The sequence below is a fragment of the Mastigoproctus giganteus genome, chromosome 1 (genome assembly GCF_048544385.1).
Source record: "Mastigoproctus giganteus isolate SK-2022 chromosome 1, ASM4854438v1, whole genome shotgun sequence".
NCBI lineage: Eukaryota > Metazoa > Arthropoda > Arachnida > Uropygi > Thelyphonidae > Mastigoproctus > Mastigoproctus giganteus.
In genome coordinates this window covers 142,750,564-142,776,015 of record NC_143575.1, presented here as the reverse complement: position 1 = coordinate 142,776,015, position 25,452 = coordinate 142,750,564, and the positions used below count along the sequence as shown (strand labels likewise).

At 38.0% G+C, this 25,452-nt stretch overlaps 1 protein-coding gene across 1 annotated transcript in view; it reads right to left on the bottom strand.

Moving 5' to 3' along the window:
* Blos1 (biogenesis of lysosome-related organelles complex 1 subunit 1) overlaps nucleotides 1–25,452 on the bottom strand; it is a 141,871-nt gene that overhangs the window by 90,604 nt on the left and 25,815 nt on the right. Inside the window, exon 2 of the mRNA XM_090382424.1 lies at nucleotides 3,746–3,818. Within this exon, the coding sequence (XP_090238550.1) occupies nucleotides 3,746–3,818 (73 nt within the window). The remainder of the gene's footprint in view (nucleotides 1–3,745; nucleotides 3,819–25,452) is intronic.

The following is a 25,452-nucleotide window of genomic DNA, read 5'->3' as shown; positions in this document are numbered from 1 at the left end:
GATAAGTCAGACAAGACTGCCCCTTAACAAATCCATGCTGTGACTGTAATGTAAGCGCATTGCTGTCCAGATGATCCTGCATTACTTCTTTAACCAGAGACTCCATTATTTTCTCTGGAATAGAAGTTAACCTAACAGCTCTGTAATTACACATGTCACCCTTTGTGAATTGGGGATATATATGCACATCTCCAGTCCACAGAGATCTCTCTCTTTCTCTCTCTCTCCTGAATCTAATGATGCTCTCATAATTATGGCTAAGGGTTAGCTTACTTCCTTTGCTGCCTCCCTTAATGTAAGTGGATAGCCTCTACACTAAGCACTCTTTTTTTTTTTTTGTATCAGTAGATAATTTTTTTATGCAACCCACACGTTCTCCTCGACATGTGTCAGCTGTATATATGAAATTTAGTTCAGAGCCTTGAACAGTATCTCTTAGTTGTATAAAAGTCTAGTAGCTTCAAGTAGCCAACTAGGATTACATTCCTGAATGCGTCCCATTTAGAATAAAATCCCTGACTGCTTCCCATTAATAATAAAATCCCTGACTGCTTCCTACTGAATAGAATTTAAAAACCATCTGAGACCACTGTTTGGTTTGGTTTGGTTTGGTTTTATTGGCGCATTAGCATCTAAGGCTATAATGCGCCAAGACCAGGTAATATATAAAAATTTAACATCTCAGTGACCTAATTAATTAGGCCACCGTGTCCAGATCTAATTACAATGATAAATCAATAAACGAAATAATAATAACATGAATTTTAAATACGATTAAAAACGTTTATTGCTTTCAAAAAGCTAAAAATAGCAGACACATTGTCATTGTCAGATAAAATCTGACTGAGTGTATACGGCTCAGTCAGATGGCTAAAAGCGGTAAAACGGATATTGCTAAAATCTGGACAGTCAACTAAAATGTGTCTAATTGATAAAATTGTGCCACAGGACTCACACATAGGAGGGTCATCAGCCCTCAGCAAAAACGAATGAGTCAAATGACTATGTCCTATGCGGGTCCGGGCGAGAACAACTTCCTCTTTACGATTCCTGCGCAGACTAGACTGCCACGGTTCAATTAAAGGCTTTATAAGATATAATTTATTCGCAGTCTGTCTATTCCACGAATCCTGCCATTGGGAGTGTATCTTTTCGTGTATTATTCGCCTGCAGTCTGTATAAGGGACTGACAGGCAGCGATTATTATTGGGAACTGCTGATTTGGCTGCATTGTCAGCCAAATCATTTCCCTTAATCCCAATGTGGCTGGGAATCCAGCAGAAGCGGATATCATATTCACGTTCTCGGAGGAAGTGAATCTTCTGCTGAATGCTAGACAGAACTGGATGAGAATTATATCTCACAGATATTAAAGCCTGTAACACGCTGAGAGCGTCGGTATACAAAATGAACCGTTGGTATTCGCATTTACTAATGTGATCCAAGGCTAACTCTATAGCGAGCAGCTCTGCAGTAAATATGCTGCATTCAGAGGGAATCTGCTCTGATGTAATGCTGTCTGTAAAGACAGCAGCAGATCCCACATATGATTCCGACTTCGAGCCGTCTGTGTAAACTGGCGCGAAGTCAGAATATTCAGCTCGGTGTGCTGAATAAAGCTGCAGGTAGAGAGACCACTGTAGTCACCGTTACAAAAGCCTTTCCTCTTGACAGTAGTTATGTATAAGTAAATCCCACATCATTACACTATGATCAATGCTATTTAGTTTGTCTTTCATCTACAGATTCTAAATGCATGAAGGGTCACTGCTAATAATCAAATCGAGGTATTGCTTTCTCTCATTGCCTCTCTGACATGCTCATGTGGGAAAGTCATTCAATAAATATACAGACCTCTTGCTACTGTGCAGGTGACCAACTTACAAGTTCCAATCAATGTCTGGAAATTTTTACATACAGCTTTATAGGACAAACTGATTTACTGGCTCACTCTATGTGTCCATAGCTAATTATACTCTTCACAGTTATTAGGCTTATAGCATACATCTACAGATTATGGCTAAGATGTTTTCTACTCTCAATTGTTTTCCTAGTGCTTATGGATGTGAACTTTTTCTCAACATTGCCCTATAAGGCAATGGTCAGGCCACACCTGGAGTACTGTGCACAGGTCTGCAAGCCTCATTTTAGGAAGGATGTAGAGTTACAAGAAAGAGTACAGAGAAGGGCAACAAGACTAGTGAAGGGAACAAAAGGGTGCTCTTATGAAGAAAGGCTTAAGTTCTGCAAATTGCAGTGTCTGGAGACTATGCACCTGCGAGGTGATCTGATTGAGGTGTATAAGGCCTTGAATGCTGATGGGATTCTTCCTCTTGCTCAGATTACAAACCTGAGGGGCATAAACTGAAATTGAGGAAAGACAGTTGTCAAATAGATGTGCAGAAATTTGCCTTTAGCCAGCAAGTAGTTGATTGCTGGAACAAACTTCCATATTGTCATTGTGGAAATTGATAGCTAAAAATAAATTCAAGAAGTGGACAAACTTTTGGAGCGAATGGATGGGAAGGTTTTTTTTTTTTTTTTTTTTGGCTGATGCTATATAAGCTTGTTTTCTTGCATCATATGCCTCTACTAATGCTAATGTCCTCAGAACTCTTAATGAAAATAGTGCCAACATGTACACCACCCTTTGTGCCCTTAAAAGGTGATATCTGCTTCAGAATATCATCAACTTTTATCCCCTGACAGACATACCCTTCCTACCCCACCTATCCTTTTTTTGTACAATATTTCCTTGACAAACAGAGCCACCGACATGGGACCATTATTTACTGAATTCGGGTGTTGTCACTGTGTTGCCTGACACTAAGTATAAGCTCTTGCGTTGAGGTGGGCAGGTGAGAGCTTGATGGGCTCCCCCAATTTAAATCCTTCAAGCTCTCAAAAAATGCCCATAACAATGCTGAGTTGATGTCTAATATCCTGACACTTTACATCACACAAAGACCGCCCCCTCAGCTATAACTTGTCCCATTCCATACAGATTGCAAACAAACAAGTCATATTTTGTGAGATCATGATTTGGAGGAAACACCTCCCCCCCCCAAGTTCTTCCCCAAGACACAGCATTTCTGCTACTTTGAGCTGAGGCATGATTTTAATTCAAATCAATTGAGAGTATTACATTAAAGTTCTATACTTAAATGCAATAATAACACTATACACAGGGTAGTGTTATTATTGCATAATAATTGTTAGTGTTATAATTGCATTGTAACACTAACTCACAACCCCCCCCAAGGCACTAGACCCTGCCAAGATGGCTTAAGGTAGTTAAAAGTTGGTTGACAATATGCTATCAAGTTTACATTATTAAATATATATCTATATTACATTATCGAATTTGTTGTATCTTCTATTTTCTTTGTTGAAAACAGAAAATTGTGTCAACCTGCATGAATAAAACCTAACTACTTATTTACTACAATTAAAACATAACAATTACCACTAATGCACTACACTACAAATTAAGAGATATTTGCCACAATCACTTAAACAAAACAGGCATTATGAATTAAGTCATAACTTACTAAATCCTTAGCTAACAAACGTAACTAGAACTATTAAAATTATTTACTGAACAATTTGATGTTAAAGTAAAAAGAGCAAAATTTTTCAAAAATTTATCCATTTCCAGGACTTCAAAAATTCTTTGAATGTACAGTTTATACAATGTTAACCCCGCCACCACCAACAGCCCATATTTATAGTTTCTGTTACATACCCAACATTCAAGTGATCCACTAAAGCTGAGGTTAAGTTATTAGCAGCAATAACTGCTTCTTTTCTTTTCTTCTCTGAAAGATTAAAAACATGAAAAAATTACTGTCAATGAGTAGTAATAAACAACTAAATATTTAAGTGATTTCAAAGGAAATTAATACACAACCAAAAATATTACTTCAGTTACCACTTAAAACAAAGATTAATATTAGTAGTGGGAAGTGATGCAAGAAAGCATGCTAGTACAGCATCAGCAAAAGAAAAAAAAAAAAAACTCCCTATATCACTGATCCATCCCTCTTAATAGTTTGTCTAGTTCCCTTGAATTTATTCAAATTACCTACTTGTACAGCACCAAATAGAAGTTTGTTTCAACAATCAACTACTACCTTATGGCTGAAGACAAGCTTCCACATATCTATCCTGCCAATCCTTCCTCAATTGGAATTTATGCACCCACATGTGCATAGCTATTTCATCAGCATTGAGCCTACTCAATCCATTCGGAGCCTTAAACACCTCGGTCAGATCTCCTTGCAAGTGTCTAGTCTCCAGCTGCTGCAATTTATAGCACTGAAGCCTTTCCTGGTAGGAGCACCATTCTGTTCCCCCTTGCTAATCTTAAGATTCTCTGCACTCACTCCAACAGGTCCACATCCTTCTGCAAATGGGCCTTTCAACCTGTGTCCTGTACTCAGGATGTGGCCAAAACCACTAAAGCTGAGGTTAAGTTATTGGTAAAATTCCTGTATATCATTAACAAAATCCCATGGGTTATCCTGGCAGCCTGTTTGCACTGGTCAGAGACCTTCATATCTTCACAAATTAGCCCTAGATCTTGTTCATTCTCCACTACCTTGAAAGTGGTACTACACAGTTGGGAAGTTAATCTGAGATTACTGCTACCCATAAGAAGTACCCTGCATTTGTCAATGTTAAGCTTCTATTGCCACTTCTGAAGTATCTGGCTAATTTGATGTTTCCGTCAATATTGTTAATACATATGGAAAACAAAGGACCCTGAGGGACTCAACTAATAATATTAGTTAAAGGAGAGCAGTGCCCATTAATAACCACTCATTTCCTTCTACCACTCAACCTTTTTACATAGCAATAACTTGGCTCTAATGCCACATTTATCCAACCTGTATAGCAGTCTTTCAAGCACAACACTATCAAAAGTGTTTCTGAAATCTAACTACAGTGGACCCCCCACTTTACAATATTAATCAGTTCCAGAGGCCATTGTATTGTGAAAATATCGTAATGTGAACCCAATAACATTTTTTTTTGTTAATTAGTTTCAAGACCTCAGAAGTTGGAAATTTAGCTATATAACTAAGTTATTTATCTCTCTAAAAGGTCATTTTTATAATAGAAATTGTATTATTTTTATATAAATTTATGTCAAATAACACAACACAAAAAAAAAAAATCACTTCAACTAAAGGATGCAAAAACAAAACACAAAGCCAACAATTTCAGACACTGCTACTGGTGAGAGAAATGACCATGTGGTCCAGTTGAGGACAATTGCAAGAACATTGTAAAGTGAAATACACTGATGAGCCAAAACATTATGACCACCTACCTACTATGATGTTGGTCCTCCACGTGCAGTCAAAACAGCTCGTACCCAGCAAGGCATAGACGCTACAAGATTTCTAAATGTGTCTTGTGGTATCTGGTACCAACATGTAACTAGCAGATCCTTTAACTCCTGTAAGGTTGAGATGCCGCAGACCGGAGTTGCTGTTCCAACACAAACAGATGCTAGATGGGATTGATGTCCAGGGCAATACGTGGGTCTTCCTCATATTCCACGAACCAGTCTTGAACAATCTGGGTAGTGTGGCATGGCACATTATCCTACTGAAAGATGGCACCGCCAGAGGAGAAGATCATTGCCAAGAAGGGGGGTATACCTGGTCAGCAATGATGTTTAAGTAGGTGGTAGACGTCAGAGTGCCTGGCACATGGATGACTAGACCCACAGTATCCCAACAGAACATCGCCCAAAGCATGATACCACTGCCACCGGCTTGGTTTCATCCCACAGTGCATCCAGGAGCAATCACTTCCCCAGGTAAACAATGCACACATACCCAGCCGTCCATATGGTGCAACAGGAAATGTGATTCAACGGACCAGATGACCTTCTTCCAATGACTCAATGTCCAATTTCGATGCTCGCGTGTCCATTGTAGGCTCTGTTGCCAGTGAACTTTGGTTAGCATGGGCACTAGGAGCGGCCTGTGGCCACGCAGTCCCATTTTCAGCAGGGTTCGATGTACTGTGTGTTGTGACATTACTCCCGTCACCAGCATTCCAATTATTGGCAAGTTGCACCCCCCCTTCTGTTGCCATGTACCAACCAAGAGAGCCTTCGCACACCTCGAACATCAATGAGCCACGGTCATCTAACACCTCGTTGGCGGTTCGTGGGTTCCCCCTCCTTAGACCACTTTCAGTAAGTACTAACCATGGCTGACTGTGAGCATCCCACCAGCCATGCCATTTCGGATATGCTATGACCCAGTCATCTGGCTATTACAATTTGGCCTTTTTCAAACTCACTTAAGTCCGCTGCCTTTCCCATCTGAAGAACAAGATGTAACACTAATTAATGGAGCTCAGTATCAGGTGTTTTTTATACCATGTCCTAACCCGCACATGTGCTGTAGTTTACCTGCAGTTGCTTCAATTTGAATAACGACTCACTTCTTGTAATGTTTTGGCTCATCGGTGTAAGCAGGCACCAGTTAACATTATCTATCACTGGTTAGCAGAATTTAGGAGCATCAGAGATTAAGGCCATATTGCTCCTTGTATATTGTCTGTAAATTGCATATGTTCTGAAGTCAATTTTCTGTTTGCTGGATGAAAATCCCAAGTTTCCGGGAGAAAAAAATCATGCTAAAAATCATCCTGTTTCACAACTCAGTCACGTTGTGAAACAGGCCCATAAAAATTCCTCACATCATCGACGGGACTCGAACTCAGGTCTTTTCCACCCTGTGTGGGGAGGACAGCAAACCTAATTTTGCAAAAAATTATTTTGATATCATATATTTGGATTTCAGGAAAGCTTTTGACACTGTTGCGCATGAAAGACTATTGTACAAATTGGAGCAGAATGGTATTAAGGGTAAGTTGCCACATTGGATAAAAGGATGGTTGAGTGGGACAAGTGGATGTTGCTCTTCATGGCCTAATGTTATTAGTGGAGTCCCATAGGGTTCAGTGTCGGGTCCTCTGTTTTGTATATTTATCAATGATATTGATGAAGGTATATCAGGCTTAGTGTCGAAGTTTGCAGATAATACAAAGGTTGGCAGGGTTGTTAATGACAGTAATGGCAGTGCGCTACTGCAACAGGATCTAGATAATTTGGGCAGATGGGCTAAGAAGTGGCAACTGAAGTTTAACCTTGACAAATGCAAAGTACTGCATATGGGTAGAAGTAACCCCAGAGAAATGTACCAACTGTGTGGTACTACACTTAATGTGGTAGAAATTAAAAAACCTGGGAGTAATTGTGCAGTCAGATATGAAGTTTTCTGAGCAATGCAGACAGGCTGCCAGGGCAGGTCATAGGGTTTTGTTAATGATATATAGGAATTTTGCTAGCAGGGAAAAAGAGGTGATTGTCCGTCTGTATAACGCAATGGTCAGGCCACGCCTTGAGCACTGCGTACAGGTCTGGAGGCCTCATTTTAGGAAGGATGTAGATTTGCTTGAGCGTGTACAGAGAAGGGCAACAAGATTGGTGAGTGGAATGAAGGGATCCTTTCACCAAGAGAGGCTTAAGTTCTGCAAATTGCAGTGGCTGGAGACTAGGCACCTGCACAGTGATCTGATTGAGGTGTATAAGGCCTTGAATGGGTTGAGCATGCTAAATTCTGATGGGATCCTTCCACTTGTTGAGATTATGAACCTGAGGAGGCATAAATTCAAATTAAGAAAAGACAGATGTAGAATAGATGTGCGGAAATTTGCCTTTAGCCAGCGGGTGGTTAATTGCTGGAACAAACTTCCATCTGTTGTTGTGGACGTTGATAGGGTAAATAAATTTAAGGAGGAACTGGACAGGCATTTGGAGGGAATAGTGTGTTTTTTTTTTTTTTTTTTTTTGGCATAAGCTCATACACTTGCTTTCTTGCATCACATGCCACTACTACTAATAACTGTGAACCTACAAGGGCATTAGGAGAATTAGCCACTTTATACAATTAAATTTCAAAATAAATTAATTCAAATCATTAAAATGCCCTACCCTTTCAATGTTTATTATAATCGTATCTATTATAAATGCGTAGTAAACTCGATCTTATTGCATTTGTGATAATACCGATAGCTGGAATTCATTATGGTGAAATGTCTCCTCTTCCATGAAATCCTCAATCACATAAAAAGCATAAATAAACTGTCAGAATCTTCTCTTCCTTCCTATTTTTTAAGCAATCTTTGTTATTGATTGCTTATCTTTTGTACTGTTTTAAATTTTACACAAAAAAATATATACAGGCATACCTCGGTTAACGTTACCTCTGATAACGAAGCTTCGATATAACGAAGTCGGCAATTTCAAGCCCCATTTAACATAAAAAAAAATATATTCCAGTTCAATCACCTGAAATCTAAACAAACTGAAGAAATTACGGAAACCTTTGGAGCTTCTCGTGGTTGGTTCGAGAAATTTAAAAAACGGGTCAGGATTCATAGTGTAAAATTAACAGGAGAAGCTGCAAATAAGTTTCCAGAAAAACTAAAGGAAATCATTGAACGTCAAAATTTTCCAAATTTAGTGTTCAATGTTGACGAAAGCAGTTTGTTCTGGAAACGGCCACGAACAAAAAGCTTCATTTCTATTGAAGAAAAATCAGCTGCTGGGTTCAAAGCAGCCAAAGACCGTTTAACGTTACTCTTTGGATCAAATGCCTCTGGCGATTATAAATTAAAATTGTTATTAGTTTACCATTCAGAAAATCTGAGGGCATTAAAAGGTAACATAAAAATGAATTTACCTGTAATATGGAAAGCAAATAGAAAAGCGTGGGTTACCAAGGAGTTATTTACTGATTGGTTTGTTAACCACTTTTGTCCTGAAGTAAAACGGTATTGTCAAAAAAAAAACAACTTTGAAGAAAAAGCTCTTTTGTTGTTAGACAATGCTCCGGGACATCCTACTGATCTTAACACGTTGGACACATGCATTCCTGTCAAAGTTGTGTTTCTTCCAGCAAACACAACTTCCCTGATTCAACCATTGGATCAGGGAGTAATAGCATCATTTAAAGCTTATTATCTGCGTCGAACATTAAGCAGTTTAACTGAACTAGAGGATAAAGAGGAAATGACAGTTAAAACTTTTTGGAAAAACTACACCATTAAAAACGCAATTGAAACCATTGATAGTTCTTGGAAAGAAATCTCTAAGAAATACTTAAATGGAGTTTGGCGCAAAATATGGCCAGAAGTTGTACTAGAAGAAGAAAATAACATCCAAGAAATTAAAAATGAAGTTATCCAGATGGCTCAATCAATAGGTTTCGAAAATGTCGATGAAGAGGATGTTAGAAATTTATTGAATGCAGAAGATGATGGTTTTTCAGTGGAAGATTTAGAAAACCTTGTTAGCAACGAAGACAAAGATAATGAAGACGAGGTTAAAGAAGTTCCTGCCGAAAAAGTGTTAACAACCAAAGATTTAAAAAGGTGCTTAAATGACATTGAAAACGTTTTAAATTTTTTTAGTGAAAATGATCCTGATTTAGGATGAAGTGTTATAATTAAGCGATCAGTGTTAAATGCAATAACTCCGTATAGGCAATTGTTAAATGAAAGAGAAAAAGAGCATAAACAACAACTTTAGACTCTTATTTTAAAATGTGATTTCACTTTGTATGTAAGTTGACTGTTTATTTAATAAAACTTTTCTTTGTTCGAAAAAAAAGCTTTTCATTTTCTTTACGTAGGAACGTATCCCTATTCTGGCCATAGTATTTTTACCTCTGAAAACGAAGTTTCGCTTAACGAAGTAATTTCGTGGAACGCATCCAATTCGTTATTCGAGGTATGCCTGTATATGTATCAATGAATAAGAAAATATCAATTAGTTATAAGTATATATTACAGTATTAATTAAGCTATGTATATCAGTGTAAATTTATTTTTATTTTGTTAATCTGTGGAAAATATTCATCCAATTTTCATGTATCATTCAATTTTGTTAATTGATAAGGTAATAAAAATGCACATTTTTGCTTTATAGTTTTACTTTTCTAGCCTGTGAATAATATTCCACCTATTTTTGCTTATTACAATTGCCGATTAAGGGCATTAAAATTTGATTCACAAACATGATCACAATGACCAGTGCTTACTAAATATCATACAGGGTGTTTCAGTTAAACGTTTCAGAACTTCTAAGAGGGGTAGGGTACATCCTGACAACTCGAAATCATATAGCAATATGGGGTCGGAAATGCTTTCCTGAAGCGGTGTTGTACACAGAAGCACCATAAAGAAAAGAGACCGTAAGTGAGAAATTGTTTTAATAATATACGAAAAGAAGCAAAAGGTACATGGATTAAAGTAAGTGTTCGAAGTTTCTTCCACGGGCTACAATGCACGCCTCACATCTCCGACGCACGGACATCCGAACATTCTGGAATACTCCAGGCGAATTTCAAATTTCTTCGGCAGCTACTGCGATTCTTACAACCAGCTCCTCAGCATTGTCAACAGGGGTGTCATAAACTAGCGATTTCATATGACCGTGAAAATTCCTTCACAAGGGAAGGAATTTTCAACACGCATAACGACCATATCTGGGCGGTCGAGAACCCGCATGCAATACGACGTCGTGCAGCACAGATTCGATTTTTGGTCAATGTATGGGCCGGGATTATGGGAGATCACCTCATCGGACCTTACCTGTTACCGTGTCGTCTAGCCGGACCTATCTACTTGATCTTTCTGCAACAAGTATTGCCACAACTTTTGAGAGATGAACAGATTTCTGCATCGACGCAACAGACAATGTGGTTCCAACACGATGGAGCCCCTGCCCATTATAGCGGAGATGTTCGTAACTACCTGGATGTCACATTTGGTCAACAGTGGATCGGACGTGGTGGTCCCGTGCGTTGGCCTGCTCGGTCACCCGGCCTATCATGTCTTGATTTTTATTTCTGGGGTCATATGAAATCGCTAGTTTATGACACCCCTGTTGACAATGCTGAGGAGCTGGTTGCAAGAATCGCAGTAGCTGCCGAAGAAATTCGAAATTCGCCTGGAGTATTCAGAATGTTCGGATGTCCATGCGTCGGAGATGTGAGGCGTGCATTGTAGCCCGTGGAAGAAACTTCGAACACTTACTTTAATCCATGTACCTTTTGCTTCTTTTCATGTATTATTAAAACGATTTCTCACTTACGGTCTCTTTTTCTTTATGGTGTTTCTGTGTACAACACCGCTTCAGGAAAGCATTTCCGACCCCACATTGCTATATGATTTCGAGTTGTCAGGATGTACCCTACCCCTCTTAGAAGTTCTGAAACGTTTAACTGAAACACCCTGTATAGTGAAAGGTAATTTATTATGGAGAGTCCATCATAAAGCGATTTGATCATACAGCGAACAGGGATTTTGGGACCATACTGCTGTAAAGTTCAGTACATTTAAAATTTAACTAATACAAAAAAATATAATAATTCTACTTCAGCTTATTGCTTTATTACATGGGTGGTCAAAACTTAATAACTGAGAACTGCACAAAATAATCCTTCATAGCTTGGGTTGCAAAATTAAAGCATGCACAAGAATTTTACTAAACAGAATAAGTATGCATTAAAAATTTACTTTTAAGGCAATTTCAAAATCACAATTAGATCATTTTTAACTGCACTTAACATGCTCATTAATAAATAAAGTGGCATATTGTAGAAATAATACCATAACTTGTAAAATGACAGGGAAAATGCTGTTGATGAAAAACAGCTAACTGGAGTTGCATTTTGGTGGACATATTCACATAAAGTCCAAGTCAAGGACTATTTAATCCCTTCAAACACTGCACATGTTTCAAGGTCATTTCAGATAATGTGTCCATTTATGCACAAATTTTTAGAACTCTCCCAATAAGTGTTGCCCTAAGTTATTTGTGTTTCCCAGTAACTGTAAACAATTTATAGTACAGTATATGATTACAAGAAAACAGCTTGTGAAAACTTGTGAAAATCAGAATAAAAATTCATATCTGTTAGTATGAATCGATCGAAACTGGGTGTACAAAAAACCAAAACTGAATAAATTCTCAGGAATTTTGATCTACAAATCGATGAAACTAAATCATATAAATAGAGAGACTGAAAATATTACTAAATATTAAAAAAGTAACAATATTTTTTCATAATTCTGATTTGATTACTGACCATCATTTCACTCTAAAATTAGACAATCAAGTACAAATTAATATTTAAAGTTGTGTAAAAAAGTATTAAATTTTATGAAACTTAAATTTTCACACACTCCATAGCACACAACCACCATAAATTTCACACTCTCCACACAACACAACCACCATAAAAACATTACACGTAGCCCACCTGAATTCAGAAAATTCACTGCTATGGGAGCACCCACAAGAATTTGTCCCGAGTACACATGCATCATCAAAAATAACAACTCAGCTATTTACATCACAATTAAGTCAGTTAAGAAAAATTTCCATATAAATTTTGGCATTTTAATTATGGTTACAACATATTTTTTCAAATTTGCATAGTTCAGCTATAATAATCAAACTTTCCAGCAATGTACACAATTAAGTCATTTAATTTTAAGTCATTTTTTTTTGCATTTCACATAGTGGTGTATTAAGATCCTCCACCTACTTTTTAGTTCATTTAGTTCTGCTCTTTATTTTAATTTTATACTGTAGTAGCAGAAAATGCCAAATAATGCAAGAAAGCAGGCTTATATAGTATCAGCAAAGAAACAAAAAAACAACACACAGTTCACCCATCCATACAACAGATGGAAGCCTGTTCCAACAATCAACCACCTGCTGGCTGAAGGCAAACTTCTGCGTATCGATCCTGCAAAGGTCGCTCAACTTGAATTTATGTCCCCTCATGTGTGTGTGTGTAGTCTCAGAAATTGGAAGAATGCCATTAAAATCCATTCAAAGCTTTAAATGCCTCAGTCAAATCTCTCAGCAGATGCCTGGTCTCGAGAAGTTGCAATTTGCAGAACTGAAGCTTTTCCATGAAAGAGCACCCTTCTGTTCCCTTCACTAGTCTGGTTGCCTTTCTCAGCATCTGTTCCAGCAGATCTACATCCTTCCTAAAGCAAAGCCTCCAGACCTGTATATAGTACTCAAGAATAGACCTAACCATGGCCTTATACAAAGGGATAACACCTCCTTATCCCTGATAAAGTTTTTGTATATTACTGACAAAACCACGCATGAGCTGTCTTGGCAGCATGTTGACACTGATCAGAGAATTTCATGTCTGACTACACATTACCTCCAGGTCTTTATCATTTTCCACTACCCTGAGTGTAGTACCACACAAATGATAAGTTACACCGGTACATATATGCAGTACCTTGCATTTATCAATGTTAAACTTCAACTACCATTGCTCAACCAACTGTACCAATTTTCCTGGATTTTTTAACAGAAGCTCACCCTGACGACTGTCATTAACTACCCTGCAAACCTTTGAATTTGAAGTGCTGGTCAAGATATCAAAGACAGATATTATTGGGTTATCAAAGCAAACCTTTAGCCATAATTATGAGAGCATCCACAGACTGAAGATGTGCAAATGTATCCCCAATTCACAAAGGGGGAGATTCAAAGGGTGACATGAGTAATTACAGACCTGCCAGCTTCTGTTGTGGGGAAAATAATGGAGTAATTGGTTAAAGAAACACTGCAGTTATAGTTCAGACAAAGCATGGGTTAGTCAAGGGGAAAGTCTTGTCTGACTAATTTGAAAAAAATAATTTTGATATCATATACTTGAATTTCAGGAAAGCTTTTGATATTGTTGTACATGGAAGATTACTATACAAGTTTGAGCAAGCTCACTGTTGATGGGATTCTTCCTCTTGCTCAGATTCCACACATGAGGACATAAATTCAAATTGAGGAAAGACAGTTGTAGAATAGATATGCAGAAATTTGCCTTTAGCCAATTTTAATGGGTGGTTGATTGCTGAAACAAACTTCCATCTGCTGTCGTAGAAGTTGACAGCTTAAATAAATTCAAGGTTGAACTAGACAAACTTTTGCAGTGAATGGATGGGTGAAACAAGGAGTTTTTTTTTTGGTTTTTTTTGGCTGATGCTGTCTTGCTTTCTTGCGTCATATGCCTCTGCCAATCCTAATCCCATCAACACTGAGCTTGCTGAAACCACCGAAGGCTTTGTACACCTCAATCAGATCACCTTGAAGGTGTCCAGTCTAAAGATGCTGCAATTTGAAGTATTTAAGCCTTTACTGATAACAGCAACCCTTGTTCCCCTCACCAATCTTGTTGCCCTCCTCTGTATCCATTCCACAGCTCTACATTCTTCCTAAAATGAGGTATTCAGATCTGTGTACAACATTAAAGTTGTGGCCTGACCATTGCCTTATACAGATGGATAATCACCCCCTTATCCCTGCTAGCAAAGTTCCTGTATATCAGGGATGGCCAATGAGTCGATCGCAGATTTAATTTTGGTCGATCACAACGAATTTTAAATATATAGTCATCCCTTGATTTTGTACACCTTGTGCAATGAAATTTTTGAAATGGTAGATAGCGGCGCATTTTGAAGGAAAAAAGTAGATCACATCACATATTAAGTTGGCCACTCCTGCTGTATATCATTGACATGACCCCATGAGCTACTCAGGTAGCCTATCTGCAATACTCAGAAAACTTAATGTCTGACTGTACAATTACACCAGGTCTTTTTCATTCTTAACGACCCCTGAGTGTTGTACTGCACATTGGTACATCACTCTGGGGGTATTGCTAACCATGTGCAGTACTTTGCAATTGTCAATATTATACTTCAGTTACCACTTCTCAGCCCATTGGCCAAACTTTTCTAGATCCTGCTGCAGTAGCATACTGTCATTAACAATGCTGCCAACATTTGTATTCTTTGCAAACTTGAACATTAAGCCTGATATCCCTTCATCAATCAATATCATTGATGAAGAAGATATAGAAAACAATAGGCCCAACAACAAACCCTGGCGGAATTCACCAATAATATTAGTCCACAAAGAGCAGTGTCCATTGATTAACACTGTCTTCTCCCACTCAACCATCCCTTTATCCATAGCAGCAACTTGTCCTTAATGCCATATTGCTTCAATTTGTACAGTAGTCTACCATGTGAAACAGTATCAAAAGCTTTCCCAAAGTCCAAGTATATGATATCAAAATTCTTTTTTTGTATCCAATTCCTTTGTGACCACATCATAATATCAAATCAAACTGGTCAAACAAAACTTCTCCTTAACTAACCCATGCTGTGTCTGAACTATAACTGCAGTCTGTCTATATGATCCTGCAATGCTTCTTTAACCAGTGACTCCAGACTAAGATGCATTTAGGGCTAAAGGCCTCAAGCTGCGAGAAAATTTGGACTATGTATATATTAAGTGCAATAGCATCATTAATACACAGCCATTTTTGAATAAACAGAATATTTATAAGGCGGCATCATTTTAAGTTATATCTCATATTGTGAATACCTTCACAACAAGCTTGAGGCTTTAGCCCTAAATGCATCTTAGTCTAAATACATCATACACATCAGGCATCTCTCATATTGTGGAGTTTTACTTCCTAACTGTTTTGCCATCATTGCATCACTTGGGCACCTACCCACCCACCGAAGAAGGGCCAAATAGCCCTGAAACGGTGCCATCTGGGTGGTGGTACCTATCTGAGAATAAGTAACATTAGTCTTCTCCTTAGGTGAAGCGTTACTTATTCGAAGTAGTACAATATCATGGCAACTCGTTGTGAAGGTATTCACAATATGAGATATAACTTAAAACGATGCCGCCTTATAAATATTCTGTTTATTCAGAAATGGCTGTGTATTAATGATGCTATTGCACTTAATATATACACAGTCCAGCGACTCCATTAATTTCCCACGAACAGAAGTTAAACTAACAGGTCATAATTACTCATATCATCCTTTGTGAATACATTTTCACATCTCCAGTCCATGAGAACCTCCCGTGAGTCCAAGGATGCTTTCATAATTATGGCTAATGGGTTGCTTACCTCCTTTGCTGCCTCCTTTAATATAACTAATACTTGTTTAATACTCATTCAGTTTGTCAGCTACCCGAGCAGGATCACCAACAGTCAATTCATCGATATCAAATGGACCAAAACTGATTCATCCCATTCCTTCTAGAGTTTACATAAGTAAAGAAGTCTGTGCTGTTTTTCTTTGCCAGAGATGTCTCTTAAGTCTTTGCTTGCCTAATCTCCTTTGTGACTTGATTACAGAGTAGCTTATATCTACCACAGGCTTCTGTGTTACCTGATAATTTATGTGCATCCCGTACATTTTTCTTCTCTGCTATGAGTCTCCTTAGTTCATCTGACATCCATTTAGGCCTAAATCTTGAACAATATTTCTTAGTTGACATGAAAAGCCTAGTAGCTTTCAAGATTAATTCCTTGAATGCTTCCCATTTAGAATTTGCTGTTGGTACCACCATGATAGTGTCTCTTATTAAAAGATAGTATCTTTTATTAAGAGTTCTCATTTGTCTGTAAAAGAAGGGTTCTGTGGAGGTAGGATTCCTGTATGAAAAAGAGCAGATTATTTTGTATTGCATAATTTTGTTTCAACAGGTGAAATAACACTGTTGAACAAACCGTGTCAAATGAAGATGGCATGGTAAAGGAAGTTAAGTTAACCCTTGCAGTTTATAGCATCAAATACATGATAGGTAGTTTGTAGAATGTTAATAATAGTAGATACACCTTTTTGTTTCATGTGAATGCGAAAGAAATGTGGACATGTGCTGTGCCTTATATAATGTGGCTCCTGAACATCATTTCAACTCAACATAATTCTGTGTGGTTAAAAACTCTGTAAAATATCCAGAAATTTGTGGTGCTATGTTTTTTTCAGTGTGTATTTTATTGTGTTCTTTCTAGCCACTTTACTGCCAGTAAAGCTATTAAGTCAAGAGTCTCAAAAGTCTGCTCCAGGGATAAATACAACTGAGTGAGTTAATAACTACAACTCAGTTATAGTTATTACCACAATTAGAGTTCAGAAATATCCATGCAAAGTGTAATCCAAGAAAGTAATAGCACTCTGATCTGTAAATTGAAAGTAACTAAACAAGTTAGAAACATTTGTATCAATTAATTGAAGTGATCTTTGATGGGAGAAGACTTTAGATGCAAAGTCCTGCAAATGAGTTACAGCCAACAAGAAAATGTTTGTTTGTTTCTAGGTGAAGTTGTTTAATGAAGAAAAAAAAAAAAAAAAAAAGCTTATAGTGATCCCCACAATGAAATAGGATACATCTTTAATCCTTCTTGCTTTCAAAAATACAGAAATTAGAGTTTTAAGGCCTTACTGAAAAAGTCTGACATTAATAAACCCATGTACAGAAATCAGGAATGAGGTCTGAAGACTCATATGGAATTTCTTTTTTTTTTTTTTTTTTTTTTTTAGTTATGAAAGTGACCTTAATGATGAAATGTCTAGTATCAAGTTCAGTGTTGGAGGTATCTCACCTTGTTTTCCAGATGTTTAGCCATTCATTCCAGCATTTTTCTCTTTTCTTCAGCAACATCATTTAGATTAATTTGAATTCCAAAAAATGTGTAGGTATTTTCTTTCTGTATATGTGGTAACACAATCCTTTATCTACAAAGTGTAGTTTAATGATAATGCCTCAACTAAAACTTGTAGCATTGTAATATTAGCATTAGTAGAGGCATATGATGCAAAAAAGCAAGGTTATGCGGCATCATCCAAAAAAAAAAAAAGTTCCCATTTCACCCCTCCATTCGTTCCAAATACCTGTCCAGCTCAGCCTTAAATTTATTTAGGCTATCAACTTCCACAAGAAAGGATGGAAGTCTGTTCTACCAACCAACTACCTGCTGGCTAAAGGCAAACATCTGCACATCTATCCTACATCTGTCTTTCCTCAATTTGAATTTATGCCCTCTGAGATGATTATTCTGAGCAAGAGGAAGAATTCCATCAGCACTGAGCATGCTCAAACATTCAAGGCATTATACACCTCAATCAGATCACCTCGTCTCAATCAGATCAGGTGCCTTGTTTCCAGACACAGTAATTTGCAAAATTTAAACTTGTGCAGAAACCACCGAAGGCCTTATACACCTCAATCAGATCACCTTGGAGGTGCCTAGTCTAAAGATGCTGCAATTTGAAGTACTTAAGCCTTTATTGATAACAGCAACCCTTGTTCCCCTCACCAATCTTGTTGCCATCCTCTGTATCCATTCCAGAAGTTCTACATTCTTCGTAAAATTTGTAAGAGCAACCCTTTGTTCCAGTCACTAATTTTGTTGCCCTTCTCTGTACTTGTTCCAACAGCTCTATATCCTTCTTAAAATGAGGTCACCAGACCTGTATACAGTACTCAAGGTATGGCCTGACCATTGCCTTATACAAGGGGATAATCACCTCCTTATCCCTGCTAGAAAAATTCCTGTATATCATTGACAAGACACTGAGTTACTCTTGCAGACCGTCTGCACTGCTCAGAAAACTTCATATCTGCCTGCACAATTACCCCCAGGTCCTTCTCGTTCTCTACGACTGTCAGTGTAATACCACAGAGTTGATAGATCACTCTGGGGTTGCTGCTTCCCATATGTAGTACTTTACATTTGTCTTAAACTTCATTTGACACCTCTCAGCCCATCTGCTCAACTTTTCAAGATCCTGTTGCAGCAGCATACTGTTATTAGTGTCCTTAACAACCCTGCCAACCTTCATATCGTCTGCAAACTTGAACATTAAGCTTAATATACCATCATCAATATCATTTATAAATACAGAAAACAACAATGGACACAACACTGAATCCTGTGGGACTCCACTAATAACATTAGTCTACGATGAGCAGTGACCATTGATTACTACTCTGTCTTCTCCAACTCAACCATTCCTTTATCCATAGCAGCAATTTGCCTCCAATGCCACACTGCTCCAATTTGTTCAGCAGTCTTCCATGTGCAACAGTATCAAAAGCCTTTCTAAGATCCAAATATATGATATCAAAGTTATTTCTTGCATCCAGTTCCTTTGTGACCACATCATAGTATCCAATCAAATTGGTCAGGCAAGACTTTCCCTTCACAAAACCATGCTGTGTCCAAGTTATAACTGAAGTCTTGTCTAGATGATCCTGCAGTGCTTCTTTAACCAGTGCCTCCATTAATTTTCCTAGAACAGAAATTAAACTAATAGGTCTATAATTACTTGTGTCGCCCTCTGATCCTCCTTTGTGAATTGGGGTCACATTTGCATATCTCCAGTCCATGGGTACCTCCTCTGAGTCCAAAGAAGCTCTCATAATTATGGCTAAGGGTTAGCTTACTTCCTTTGCTGCCTCTTTTAATATAACTGGATAGATCCCGTCCAAGGCGGGTGCTTTTTTTTATGTTTATCTTCAACAATTTCTCCTCCACTTTCCTATCAGTTATTACAAAATCATCTAGCTCACTGCCAGAGTTTAACTCACCTCTGGCATTCCCCTCCCTGAATAACTCCTCATGGGTGAATATAGATGAAAAATACTCATTTAATTTGTTAGCCACCTGAGCAGGATCATCAACAGTTGAACCATCAATATCCAGTGGACCAATCTGATTCATCCCTTTCCTAGAAGGAAAGGGATGAATCAGATTTCCTTTCCTTCTTACATAGGTAAAGAACTCTGTTGTTTTTCTTTGCATCCTTTGCCAAGGATTTCTCATAATCTGCTTTTGCCTGCCTAATCTCCTTTGTGTCTTGGTTACAGACCAGCTTATATCTATCATAGGCTTCCATGTCACCGATTACTTTATATGTATCCCATGCATTTTTCTTCTCTGCCATATGTCTCATTAGTTCATCTGACATCCATTTAGGCCTAAACCTTGAACAATATTTCTTAGTTGTTTATGTAAAGCCTAGTAGCTTCCAAGATAAATTCTTTGAATGCTTCCCATTTTGAATTTGCTGTTGGTAACATCATCAGTTGCTCCCGCCGTATAGAATTTAAATACTGTCTCAGACCACCGTAGTCGCCTTTACGAAAGCAAAAACCCTACCTTTTACCCCTGATGGTAGTTACCTCTTTGAGTAAATCCCACTCCAGCGCACTGTGATCACTGCCACCTAGTGGTTCCTTTATCTACAGATTCTTAATGCATGAAGAATCGCAACTGATAATCAGATCAAGAGTATTACTCCCTCTAATTGCCTCCCGAACAAACTTCTAGCATTGTTGTAGGAGTTTAATGATAATGCCTCGGCTAAAACTTGTAGCATTGTAATATAGTGATAAAGTTTCCTTAGAAAGTCCCCAAACTAATCAAGAAATTCTAATTAGTGATCCATTGAATCTCTTATGGTGTATATAATAAATAAAGTGTTATTAAAAGTCTGTGCCCGTCATTCATTCAACAACGTTCCAAATTGAGAGAAAGGAGGGGACAGAATCTGTGAGCTCACAAGAGGCAGAATATGGCTTTGAAACAATTTAACAATGAAGAGGATATGCTAATAGATTTCCAGTCTTTTAAAAGAGACTTCAGGAATGGGGAAAGATAAAGTAATCACACAGAGAAAATATTTTCCAGTTACACCTGCTAAACAGAAGCACTAATGATTCCAAAATATGCACAAGTAAGATTTTATAACAGAGAAATATTATCTATCTATACATTAAAAAAGTTTTTCTCCTAGTGATATTTATTCGAGCCAATGGGAGAAGAGGGCGAGGCAATTACGTCACTACAAATGCAGTTAATAATTAACAACTGCCTCCATAACGTTTACCAACCTTGTGCACATGATTTGCTGTCTAACATTTGATGTTCCATTGTAACATTTTTTTGTTAATACTCTTGATCTGATTATCAGTTGTGATTCTTCATGCATTAAGAATCTGCAGATAAAGGAATCACTAGGTGGCAGTGATCACAGTGTGCTGGAGTGGGATTTACAAATATTTAAAATATATACAAATTACTAAACTACAATATTTGTAAATATTGTAGTTTAGTATTTTGTATATATTTTAAACATTTGTATAGTTTGTAAATATTTCAGTCCTGCTCTTTCGGATGCAACAATATTCCTCATGTATTATGGAACCCTCTTTAATTTTGGAAGCCTTTTCCTACATGACTTATGTAAACGCAGGTAATTAATTACATAGTGATATTGGCTGAAGTCCAGTATAGTATACACCAGCAGGTACTTCGATGAAAGCGAGGAAGACCGAAATAATTGACAGGTGAAGGCACCTTGCTTTTCTGATTGTTTTGTGTTGTCAAGGAGGGGGGGGGGCTTAGCTTATGTAGGGTCCATCCTGCTGTTTTAAAATGGGAAAATGAGTTCCCAATTTAAAAACAGATGCAAATGTGGGGAAAAACACCCTAGGCATATCAACCTAGGAGGACAGTGTATGCAGTGAAAGCAGTGACATCTGCCAATCACTGCTTTGTTCCTGTCCGTTTATTGAAATATGGGAGGCAACTTGTCAATCACTGCTTTCCCACTGTTTTTCTTGCAGCCATGTTGGGGGTACACCATTCTGGAATTTTACTATGATATTTAATCGACCTTGAGAATGCTGTGCACTACAAATGCACAGGTAAATAATTACATAGGTTATTTCCCGATTAGATATCGACCAGTGCGTTATGAAAGGTGTGTCCTTTTACATAGAAAAGTGTGCACGGTGGTTGGCAAACAAAGCAAGCAGGGGGTGAAGCCCCTAGTTATTATTATTATTATTAGCCGTATGGTGCAAGGAAGGCTAAGGCTTATGCTGCACCAGCTGAAAAAAAGTTTCTGAGATAGCCTGTGAGAGAGGGAGAGTCAAAAGTAGAAGGAAATCACCAAGAAAGAGAAGAATGATGATATCCAGCTCAGGACCCTGGGTGTGCCAAAGCCCCTGGGGTTGTATTATTAGGCCCATTAATGATATTAATGGGCCTAATAATACATTAATATCATTAATGATATTAATGGGCCTGATAATTAACAATACTTTTCAGATCAGAAGTATTAAAGGAAAGTTACAAGACTCCCACAAAAAGGATTAGTGGTAAGGGACTAGAGAGAGAGAGAGAGAGAGAGAGAGAGAGAGAGAGAGAGAGAGAGAGAGAGAGAGAGATTAGAAAAATAAGGACTGTCACTTTCCTTGACATTTAAACTCTAAAAAGTTCTTAAACATGTAAAAATGTAGAGGGAAATGAATGATCTCAAAGGAGGAAATCTTTTTACAGAAAGATTGGATTAACAATTCAGAAATTTTCCTTCATTTAAGAAACTGAGTTGCTATGAGTATATAGATGACAGTTAAGGTACATGGGGTCCATAACTGCCATTTATATACTTCTTTTTTTCGCCCTTAAAGCACTTCAACTTATAAGGAAAGTCAGCACTCAGCTCATCATTCCACCAGTATTTGGAAGTTGTTGGGATGCGAGTCACCTTTGAAGCAGTAGTCATAATGCAAATTAACCATTATGATAGTAGAGAATAAGATGATAAATGGAGGGCAAAAAGCAAGCATTTGTGCAAGGAAAATGCAAAGAAGTTATAGTGCTATTGCAACTGGAATTTCAGAATTTCAGAGAAAAAGTTTTTTTTTTTTTTACAGCAGGATTATATGTTATTAGCATTAGCTGAAGCATATGATGCAAGAAAGCAAGCTTATACAGCATCAGCCCAAAAAAAAAACCCTTCCCATTTCACCCATCCAGTCACTCCAAATATGTTTGTCTAGTTCAGCTTAAATTTATTTAAGCCATCAACTTACGCAACAACAGGTGGAAGTCTGTTCCAGCAATCAACTACCCACTGGCTAGAATCAATGCCTCCTCAGGTTCTTAATCTCAGTAAGTGGAAGTATTCCATCAGCATTGAGCCTGCTCAATTAGATCACCTCGCAGGTGCTTACTCTCCAGGCACTGCAATTTGAAGAACTTAAGCCTTTCTTGGTAAGAGAACCCCTTTGTTCCTCTCACCAACCTTGCTGCCCTTCTCTGTACTCATTCTAGCAACTCTACATCCTTTCTAGAATGAGGTCTCCAGACCTGTACACAGTACTCAAGGTATGACCTGACAATTGCCTTATACAAAGATATAATCATCTCCTTATCTCTGCTAGCAAAATTCCTATATATCATTGACAAAACTCCATGACCTGCTCTGGCAGCCCTTCTGCACTGCACAGAGAACTTCATATCCGGCTGCACAATTACCCTCAGGTCTTTTTCATTCTCCACCTACCTGAGTATATTACCACACAGTCGATATATTTCTCTTGGGTTTGTGTTACCCATATGCAGTACTTTGCATTTGTCAAAATTAAACTTCAGTTGCCACTTCTCAGCCCATCTATCTAACTTTTCTAGATCCTGTTGCAGTAGCTAGCATACTGTCTTTACTACCGTTAACAACAGTGCCAACCTTTGTATCATCTGCAAACTTGGACATAAGCCTAATATACCTTCATCGATATCATTAATAAATACACAAAACAATAATGGGCCCAGCAACAAATCCTGGGATACTCCACTAATAACATTAGTCCACGTAGAGCAGTGTCCATTGATTACCACTTTCTGCCATCTCCCACTCAACCATCCCTTTATCCATTGCAGCAACTTGCCCTTAATGCCACACCGCTCCAATTTGTACAGCATTCTTCCATGTGCAACAGTATCAAAAGCTTTTCTGAAATCCAAGTATATGATATCAAAATTATTTTTTGCATTTAGTTCCTTTGTGACTACATCGTAGTATCCAATCAAATTGGTCAGACAAGACTTCCCTTTGACAAACTCATGCTGTGTCTAAACTATTACTGCAGTCTTGTCTAGGTGATCTTGCATCATATCTTTAACGAGTGACTCCATTATTTTCCCCAGAACAGAAAGTTAAACTAAGAGGTCTATAATTATTTGCATCACCCTTTGAACCCCCTTTGTGAATTGGAGATACATTTGCACATCTCCAGTCAATGCAGACCTCCAATGAATCTAAGAATGCTCTCATAATTATGGCCAAGGGTTTGCTTACTTCCCTCGCTGCCTCCTTCAATATAACTCGATAGATTCCATCTGCTCAAGGTGCCTTTTTTGTGTTTAACTTCAACGATTTCTTCTCCACTTCACTCTGCTTTATTACAATATCATTTAGCTCACTGTTTGTGACTTGATTACAGACTAGCTTATATCTGCCTTCTGTGTCACCTGTTAATTTATATGTATCCCATGCATTTTCTTCTCTGCCACGAGCCTCATTAGTTCATCTGACATCTATTTAGGCCTAAATCTTGAACAGTATTTCTTAGTTGGTATGAAAAGCCTAGTAGCTTACAAAATTAATTCCCTGAAGGCCTCCCATTTAGAATTCGCTGTTTTTAACATCATCAGTTGATCCCACTGTATAGAATTCAAAAAACTGCCTGAGACCACTGCAGTCACATTTCCAAAAACAAAAACCCTTCCCTATGTTGTGAAATCCCACATCAGTAGACTGTGATCACTGTCTACCTAGGGGTTCCTTTATCTGCAAGTTCTTAATGCATGCGTCCTCACTGCTGATAATCGGATCAAGGGTATTACCCCCTCTGGTTGCCCCTCAAATATGCTGCTGTAGAAAACAATCCTCCAATAAATACACAAAAGTTTTGCTAGCATGCGAAGGACCAACCAACAAATTCCAGTCAATATCTGGAAAGTTAAAATCCCCCATTACAAAACATTCTGATTTACTGGCCAACTCTATTTCTCTGCACAATTGTTCGTTATACACATCAGAGTCATTAGGCCTATAACACACTCCTACTCTCATTTTCCCTTTCCCAGTGTTTATGTCACACCAAACAGACTCAACATCGCACTGTCCACCCATGTCAACTGGATGCACTTGGTTAGATTTTATGTTTTTTTTTGTTTTTTTTTTAGGAGCATTAGCAACTAAGGCCATATTGCTCCGGGATATGCAGTGGTCATTCCCTGACCTTTCCGCATCTCTGTATTTGGTGGTGACGGGCTCGAACCCCGGTCTAATCAAGAAGCATGTGCTACGCACTACTGCTCCTTCCCACCTGGCTATGGAGGCGCCTTAGATAGATTTTATGTGTTTCTTAACTAACAGTATAACCCCTCCTCCCTTCCCACCCTGTCCTTTCTATACACATTGTACTCCCCAAATTCCAATTCTGCACTGCTTATATCTGTTCGGATATCAGAGACATGGTGTGTGACCATGTCTCTGATATCCGAACAATATCTGCCTTTGATGCCTTGATCAGCACTTCAAATTCATCAAATTTATTTACTATACTCCTAGCATTGGTGTACATGCAAGTACTGTATACATGCACCTGTTCTTACTCTTAGTTACCCTAACACAGCCCATTATTCCTGGCTTGAGGTA